The 8,713-nt window shown below is 40.4% G+C and overlaps 1 protein-coding gene across 1 annotated transcript; it reads right to left on the bottom strand.

Annotated features, from left to right (window-relative positions):
* Window positions 1-3,766: 3,766 nt before the first annotated feature.
* Window positions 3,767-5,511, bottom strand: LOC129755871 (32 kDa beta-galactoside-binding lectin lec-3-like). Its single transcript, XM_055752561.1, has 3 exons — window positions 4,946-5,511; window positions 4,484-4,857; window positions 3,767-4,410 (listed from the first exon to the last, which is right to left on the bottom strand). Exons 1-3 carry the CDS (start codon window positions 5,041-5,043, stop codon window positions 4,403-4,405), a joined length of 480 nt encoding a protein of 159 aa, XP_055608536.1. The 5' UTR covers window positions 5,044-5,511; the 3' UTR covers window positions 3,767-4,402.
* Between the last annotated feature and the right edge of the window lie 3,202 nt (window positions 5,512-8,713).

Below are 8,713 nucleotides of genomic sequence, written 5' to 3'. Positions count from 1 at the left end.
GACCTTGCACGAAAAGGCCTCGTACTAAATATGCTTTGATGAGATGGACTAGTTTCTCTGGGACTCCTCCTCACCGCCTTAGAGCAGCCCAGATCTTTTCATGGTTTAGTCGGTCGAATGCTTATTCGACTCAAAGAGCATCAGCAGAAGAGAGTCTTGGAACTCGTTGATCTGTTCCGGTATGATTCGTAGCCTCGTCAGTTACCGCACTCGGTCAGGCCTCCTTAGAGACCTTTACAAGGATACCCTGCATCCAGTCGGCTGGGAATGTTGAAGTATCCCAGATGTTAGTGTAAAGACGATGCAACATTTGTGCTGACAAGGTTTGGTAGGCTTCGAGCATCTCAGCAGGACTGCAATCAATTCCAGGCGCTTTGTTGGATTTCATGTCTTCGACTACCGACTCTATTTCGCCGCTTCGAGTTGCGGGTTTTGTTGGCCATCAACACAAATAGACTTGAAAAAGTTGTTCTAAATACTCAGTCCAACGTTCGAGCTGATTTGTTCGATTTGTCAACAGCTGACCTGCTCGGTCTTTTAACGGCATGCTTGCATTAAGGAGTGTATCGAAAATAAGTTTAAAAAAATATATTTTCCATTGTATTGATTTTATTGATGATTCAAACAAAGAAACAGTTCGGAAGTGTTTTAAAAAGCTTATTCTAACAGTTTATAAAGAAATACAAGTAAAAAATTAATTATTTGTAATATTCTCGGACCTTCGATTTTACGCGTTGCATTAGGTTTTGTACATCTGATTGATCACACTTCTTGGCCGCAGCATTCCAATTTTTCCTAAAAACCTTCATGGTCCTGTTGGCCTTACCATCCTTCTTGAAAACTCTCTGACGATAGCCCAATATCGTTCTATGGGGCGAAGCTGGGGGCAGTTTGGTGGGTTAATATCTTTCTCAAAGAAATCTACATTGTTATCCTCAAACCATCCAAGAGTGGATTCAGCGTAGTGGACTGACGCCAAATCCGGCCAGAACAATGGTGGAGTCGTATGTTTCTTAGATAGTGGCAGCAACCTTTTCTGCAAACACTCCTTTTGGTAGATATAGGCATTTATTGTTCCTTTTGTAGAGAAACTTGCCGACTTCAATCCGCAGGAGCAGATTGCCTGCCACACAAGCACTTTCTGGCCAAATTTTTCCACCTCAATCGACTTCTCGTGGTCACTCACATCCTCCCCAAAAGCTGCTGTCCCGGTAGAGTACTGGCTCTTTTACATACATAAGTTTCATCGTCCATGAGAATGCACGCATCTGGCTTCTGCAAAATCCGATGATACAGCTTCCGGGCTCTGATTTTGGCTCGGATTTTTGTTCAACCGTTTATTAGGACACTTTCTGCTTCTTGTATGTCTTCAGGTTAAACCGCTTCTTGATCCGCTGTACCATTCCGATCGATGTCCCAGTTTTTTTCGCCAAATCCCGTACGAACATCGATCGATTCCGGTTGATGAGGTTGATTACCTTACGGTCCAGATTTGGGTCAGATGGTCCTGGTTTTCTGCCTCTTCCTGGAAAATCATCGAACGTATAGTGTTTCCCGAACTTGTGGATGATGGATTTTACGTTCGCCGGATGAATGAAGAAACGTTTCGCCACTTCATTCATCGAGATGCCCTTCTCTCGCATCCAAGTGTCCAACACACGAATTTTAACTTCTTTTTTAATTCGCGACATTTTGGGAGAAACGAATGTTTCAAACGTAAACAAAGTGCTGGTTCACTCTTGACAGATCAAGATGCTACATATAGGTGAGCACAGTTGTGTGCGTTCACGCGTTAGTAAGTAGAAGGCCCAAATATGTTTATAGTTAATTTTCGATACACTCCTTAGTCCTTGCACCACTGAGGCAGCGAGAAATGTCATGTAGTAATCGGATATCTCCAATGGCGGTGGCTCTTCTCCCTCTTCGGCTAGCTGTCTCGTCTACAAGCTCGTTTAACTGCCTTTTCCAGCTCCACATGTGGTAGGCGAATGATTGACCGTTCCGGTACATGCCTGCTCAATTCCGATTTTTGCCTCTCTCCGATCATCGACCATCTAGGTTTCATCCGACATCCATTCACTTCTTCTTTCACACATTTTACCGAGATTACCGTGGCTTTTCGTGATAGAAGCACCACTGTTCTTCGACTGTTCCGTCTGTCGGCAGTTCCAAGGCTCAGAATTCAAGCTGTTCAACGTATCGACACCCAACTTTCTCCTCTCGCCGTTGGACACGTGCAACTCTTAGTCGTATCTCACCAAGAACGAGGTGATGGTCAGATGTAATGTCTGCGCTTTGTTTGTTGCGGACATCAAGAAAGCTCCTTCTCCAGATGGAGATGTGGTCAATTTGATTTTCTGTTCGGCCATCTCGGGATACCCAAGTGACCTCATGTGCTGGTCGATGGGGGAAGAGCGATCCACCCTTTACCATGTTCTATAAACATCTTTTCGTTTTCGCTCATCTGTCCTGGACCATGACGCCCCAGGGTGCGTTCTAAGTCCTGATTATCGTGGCCAATCTTTGCGTTGAAGTCGCCTAAGTGGATTTAAATGTCACCCTTCGGAATTTTCTCAACCACACTGTTCAATTGACTGTAAAACTGCTCTTTCTCAATTATAAGAACCCGTGTTCTTAATCTGGTTACGATTATTCTTTCGTTTATCGGTTCCTTTCTTATGAGGGCCGCATGGGCCTGCAGATTTAACAGGAAACCAACTCCTCTTTCCCGAGTAGCGCGTTCTCCTCGTATGCAGTAAAGCAGGATTTGCCCGGACTGTGTCAGTCCCAATATCTCTAGCTTAAGACGGCTAGCTTCTCTAGCAAGTTGAGTCAGCTTACTTAGATGGCCAAGGGTCAAAACATGCCAATGCTTAAAGTCGGTGCCAAAGCTTCAATTCGATTATTTCTTGTCTCAGTTTCTGTAACGATTGATTTCTCAGGAGCAATACGTTGTTGGCCTAAGGTCCCTATTCCGCGATGGGGCTGCCATCTGGCTGGAGCCGCATTTCATAAATTCAGCCGCTCGCAATGAGACAGATGCGGAACTTCCAGTTTTCTTAATTGAGGTCAATCAGCAGCGAAATGCCGTCTCTTGAAGTGGAACCCGTAACCTAAAGACGTGAGGTGTTCACAGCGGACAGAACAATAAAAAGCTTCACGTGGGATTGAGCTGGTTTATTAACCAACTTCTTGGTGGTTTGGGAGTTAGGTTAGGAATGAGATAAAAAAGTTCAGTATTGCTTGTCAATCCTTTTCATGGATTGCTTAGCTTCAGATTTACATCCCGATTCTAGGTATTAAATTGATCGACGCGTTGATTTGTCTGTGGTTGGACAATTGAAGGATCAACTGAACAGATTTTAGCATGCTGCCGCCTTTCGCTTAAATTTTTAAAAGTAGCATTGAGTACGTCTGCATCCAAGTTGAGACTTCTGAACCAATTTTTTAAGGTCGCCTCGTAACAACATCCAAGCGCCCTCGGTTCCATACGTTATTTACCTACCTACTTAAACTATATCAGTAAAAAAATAGTTCGTTTAAGCCTGACAGATTACAAAGCTAGGTCATAAAACACCGCTCCGTCGTCTGTTTGTTTTAAATATCATCACATGTAAGAACTAGAAAGGAACTTGTTTATTGGGTGGCGTAACAGTTACGCTTAAAAGCTCTCAAGATAAGAATTTCTCAATGATTTTTTCTACCTATAAGAATACCTATAGGATTTTCTTTCAACCAGAAAACCGACAACCAATTTCTTCGCACGTTTGTGTTGTATATTCCCTTTGATTTATTTATTTATCGGTTATCTATAGACAAAAACAACAAATCTATCGTAGATAGAGGCACTTATCGTATATGGTAGGCAATCCTTATCTTCCTATTTAGTGCTACAGACAGGTATGTAGGTACATATTTTACCGATTACGAATAAAAAGCGCATTCACTTAAAGGTGCACATTTGTTTGTTTTAAGGTTAGTTTGCTTTTAAGGCGTGTCATTTCCCGTTGGTTGCATCAATTTGAAGCATTTTATCGGCTAGCGTCTTAAGTGTTTCTATTGCATCAAATATTGGTGATGTTTCATAGAACAGATAAAATTGATTGTTTGCATCGATTCAGCTGAACTAGTTTCATCGATTCTTGGAAATCAATTTCTCCGGGACATGTCTCGTTTGTTTTATGTATGGGTTACATTTGGTAACTAAGCGGATGACTAGAAAACGTGATGTTCGCCCACTGTTTAATTTTTGCGTCTATTCAGACCGATTTCGTTTCGTGACCAAAAACCAAACATCATCTTTTTCCGTCGTTCTTCCCGAAACGCGGCTGCGAGGAATAAGATTCTTGTTCTACGTTTTTTTTGGTATGATAGCATAAGTTGATCCAATCAGTAGAGCTACTCAGTGATCTAAAAATATAAAGTATACGAATGTCTGTTAAAAATAGGAATGCTTCCCTAACGCAATGTAATAAAAATTCACCTATATCGTCATGCTGGTAGCGGAAGGCAATTTCTTCGACAAACTCGATATCGTCCCACAATTCGATCTGCTCCACCATATCGAATGGTATCTGGTGGGTAAACTCGTAGTCCGGTGTGTGTTGCGTATCCTCTGCGAAAACCTTGAAGACCTCGTCGTGGAATCGGAATATTAGCGTGAACTTTTCGTTTCGGTCCATCATCCAGTAGTTCTGTTCGACGCTTTCCGCCTGCCAAACTTCGTTCTTGTAATTGTGTATTACCGCACTGCTCCCATCGTCGTGGAAGATTGTTTTGAAGTGATACGCGATAAAGGGCGGAGTCTGATCGTCTGGCACGTGAGGAGGTCGGGGCAGGCAAAAGTTAACCGAGAACCTTCGGGAGGGAAATCGAAAATTCAACTGTATCAATCCACTGGCAATAGAACAAGTGTTTTTTATTTCAAACTTTAATATTTACTTACCACCTAGCGTTGTGTTTCAGCTTGCCTCGTATCACAATTTCGTCCCCAGCTGCTGGTTTTCGGGGCAGCTGTGCCCTGAATGGTCGATTTTTACTCATAATGATTACTAAGCAGTTGCACTTCCTAAAAACCTATAGAACTCTAGGGCTTTGGTCCAGGAAAACGGAAACAATTTCCCTACCAAAACGCGCACAGTAATGGTTTTCGATTCCAGGAATTAGGACACGGTTAGATTTTGGTCACGAATAGGTAGGTCTACATTCGGCCAATGTTTCACAAATACTGGAACTGCTAAAGAGCCGACGACGGATGAGAGCGATGCCGATATACCGATTCTCATGGTCTAATGGATGCACGTATAGTACAGTACCTAGGAGGTAGTAAACGTGTGTTTACACCGACGACGACGACGGCTCTCTTTCGGATAGTCTGCGTATAGATGGGGTTTACCTGTGGCTGGCTTCCTCAGGGTAGACGCCGTCGTAGGTCAGGCATGTCGTCGGGTGATTACAGAACTAGCTAGTGTAAAAGGGGGCGGCAGTGGGAGAGAAAATATTTGTTTTGGTTTTCCATTCACAACATGCGGGTACAGGGTTGGTCGAAAGTACTTGGATACCTGCAGTACGCATGTGTGGAAGCGGCCTGTGATGGAATGTTTTCTTGAACTAAATGTTGTCTGTCACTATTGGAAAGCGATATTATCAACGTTTGTTACTAAATATATTTTTAACATCAGATTCGAATGTTTTAAATAACAGCTTGAAAAAAGTATTTCTCATTTAAAAAATGTTCTTATTTAACAATATGCAGTGGTAAAACAGTCAAAAGAAGTACCTTAATTGATTTTAGTTCAACCTTATGTGACGTCCAACAACATCTCCAAGCTGTTTAAAATTTGAAAATTATCAGTTTCAACATTTTTTCGAGGACCTGGTGCTAATCAATAAATTTAGTAAAAATAGTACAACGGGAAGGACTTTTGCATCAAAACTTTTATGAACCAGGATATTTAAATTTGACAGTAATAATTGTGAAGAGAATCTTATCAATAGTTTTTATCCATTAGTTTTGAAAACTAATTATCAAGCTGTAAGACTCAGTATTCAAGCGGCCTTACGATAAACTGTGTTAAAAAATAAAAACAATTTTTAAAAAATTTCCGGAATCTTTCGCGACACAAACTTATTAACTTATTCTGAACTGTATTGATGCGAAATATCAGTTTGGTTGAAGTAAGATTCATGATATTCTTTGATTTTTCCTTAACCCTAATCCGCTCTAGAGTGTCAATATGACACTAATTATTGGAAGTTTGATGGCCCGTAACTTTATTCGGGTGCAAATAATACTATTTCTTTGGGGACCCTCAATGAATTCTTGAAAACTTTAATTCTGCATCATTACTTTCTTTATGGACGCACCCTGAAACTCTCTAATCAGACCTAGAGTGTCAATTGGACACTTCTCGCTTAGAACCGCTTCACCTCTTTTGTTTCTCAACAGATTTTTACAATATTTACAGTTTTGGAAACCTTGTAATGTAACTCAGATATGTTTCTCAGACATTAATATCCTACAGTGTTTCAGTTTCCGTGATTCAAGTCTAAGAAAAAAACCGAAAAAACATGCTCCAGAAAAAGACTGTTACGAAAACTGAAGCTAGAAGCTATAGATACGTTGCACATAAGAATATATTTTGTTGAAATTTTCTCAGATCATGACCATGATCAAAATGTAAAAAAGTGGTGTAAAACCGTACTTTTCAATCAATGAACTGTCAAAATTGTTTACACCAGATAAATTTTGAAAAGAGGGTTGAAAATTTGACGTAATTTGGCACATACGAAACACAGAATTTTTGACGAATTTTCAAAAATACCTAGCTGTTTTTCGAACTTTTTGTCGAATTACAATAGCAATAGCAACTTTTTTCAGATTTTCTTAGAATTAAATTCAACTTTGCACTGTATTTTGAGTATATTAACGCAAGATTTTCGCAATTCATTTATATTGATCAGTGCCGTAATCCGGGGTAAGATTGATCACTTTTTTTCAATATTTTTCGATTATTTTTTCTGTTAAGAGGAATGTGGCATTTTTAAGAACCACTACTGGGCTCCTATGAACCTAAAACATGGTTGCAGAAATTTATTAGACTAATTTAAATTAGATTTAAAAATCGATTTCGTCTCTGTTCAGAATTTAATGTTTTGGGGTAACATTGATCAGTCTCTATTTTGATGGTTTTATCGAGTTTTCTTGATCATAACCCGAGCAGACTTTTATGGCAAAATTATAGCAAATTGTGCTATCACGCCCTGAGAGCCGAATGTGCTTTCATTTTGCTTGACATAAGGTGGTACACAGCAAAAATGAGAGCACAGATTTTCATACTTGGTTAGCAAAATGATACCAAATTTTGCTAAAACTGAGACCCCAACTACACCTCGTTTTTCGAGAGCTTGGAGAGCACATTAATGTCAATATAAGGCATCATATATTTTTGTATGATAGCAAATGTTGACATAATTATGCTCTTAACTCTTTAAATAAATTAGGTGAAGTTATGATTTCAGTTTGAATGAAATTTGCATCACGTTGCTCATCAAGGACGAAAATTTTGCTTTCATTTTGGTTGTCTACCAGCTTATATCAAGAAAAATAAAAGCAAATTTTACTCTCGTGACGTGATAGCGAATTTTACTTTAATTTTGACGTTAAAATATGCTCAGGCGTAATTGTAGTTAAAAATGGATTGATCGAAAAATTAGTCCGCGATTTTGTAAAAAAAAACACCTACCTTATACATTACACATGCCACAGCTACTGATGATTCTTGGAGAGACCAGATGGTTGGTTTTCCAAGGATTCATTCGGTCGGTTCTATTACTTCCCCCGTTTACGTTGGTGCAATTTCCTCTACCATAATAACCGCCGCTCCGGGCTCCTTTAATGGGTGCCCGTAATGTTCGTCAGCAATCCATCTTTACATGCATCTTTTTATTTATTTTGTTATTCTGGTCCGCTAAATCTAAAAATAAAACGATTTCTGTCAAATTCTATTTTAAAAATTTACTTCTCTCACGGACACGATACCTGGCAGTATGAACATTTGGCGATCGGTATACTCGGTTAGGCTGAGCAGATTTTACTGGAGCTAAACCGTCGGTTCCGGTCGATATTCTTTCCGCAACCGTTCGGTTCATCTCATCGGCCAGGCAGGTCTATTTTGTAATTATCGATCGTATGTCACAGTTTTGTGATGTGACGCATCGAGTTGACGAAACGGACCTGGTGAATCCAGCACAATAATGCCGATCTGGAACGGGGTCTTTTTGCACAGCTCGTCAGAATACAGCTTGATGGCTCCGGCCAGGATAGAACCAAACGTTGAAATGTTAACATCCCTCTTCGGGAGTGTGAAAGCAACCCATTTTGGCAAATAGCGCGCGAATTCCGGGATTAAATGCATCCACACTGCACACGATGCTTAAAGCCTAGTCCACACTAGGCAACATGAACTGCGATTTCGGTTGATGAGACTTGTTTATGTTTACATGTTGGTTGCTGAAAGTCTCCCATACCTGTCGGGAGACTTGAGACATGCATCTCTTCGTCTAGTTAAAAATGAAAACATAAACAAAGTCTCAGCAGCCGAAATCGCAGTAAAGTTGCCGAGTGTGGACTAGGCTTAAAACCTCTAAAAACGAGCGAACGGGGGAAAAATTTAGTTCCGCACAAATAAAAACAAACTAATTTCGACCGAAT

Source organism: Uranotaenia lowii, chromosome 3 (assembly GCF_029784155.1).
Source record: "Uranotaenia lowii strain MFRU-FL chromosome 3, ASM2978415v1, whole genome shotgun sequence".
NCBI classification, from domain to species: Eukaryota; Metazoa; Arthropoda; class Insecta; order Diptera; family Culicidae; genus Uranotaenia; species Uranotaenia lowii.
Note: the sequence above shows the minus strand (reverse complement) of the source record. Positions and strands in the feature narration are given on the sequence as shown.

Coding starts and splice junctions, on each gene's coding strand:
- LOC129755871 (XM_055752561.1), bottom strand. CDS start 5,043: ATGAGTAAAAATCGACCATTCAGGGCACAGCTGCCCCGAAAACCAGCA. Junction 4,858..4,945: donor CTGAAACACAACGCTAGGTG/GTAAGTAAATAT, acceptor TCCCTCCCGAAG/GTTCTCGGTTAACTTTTGCC.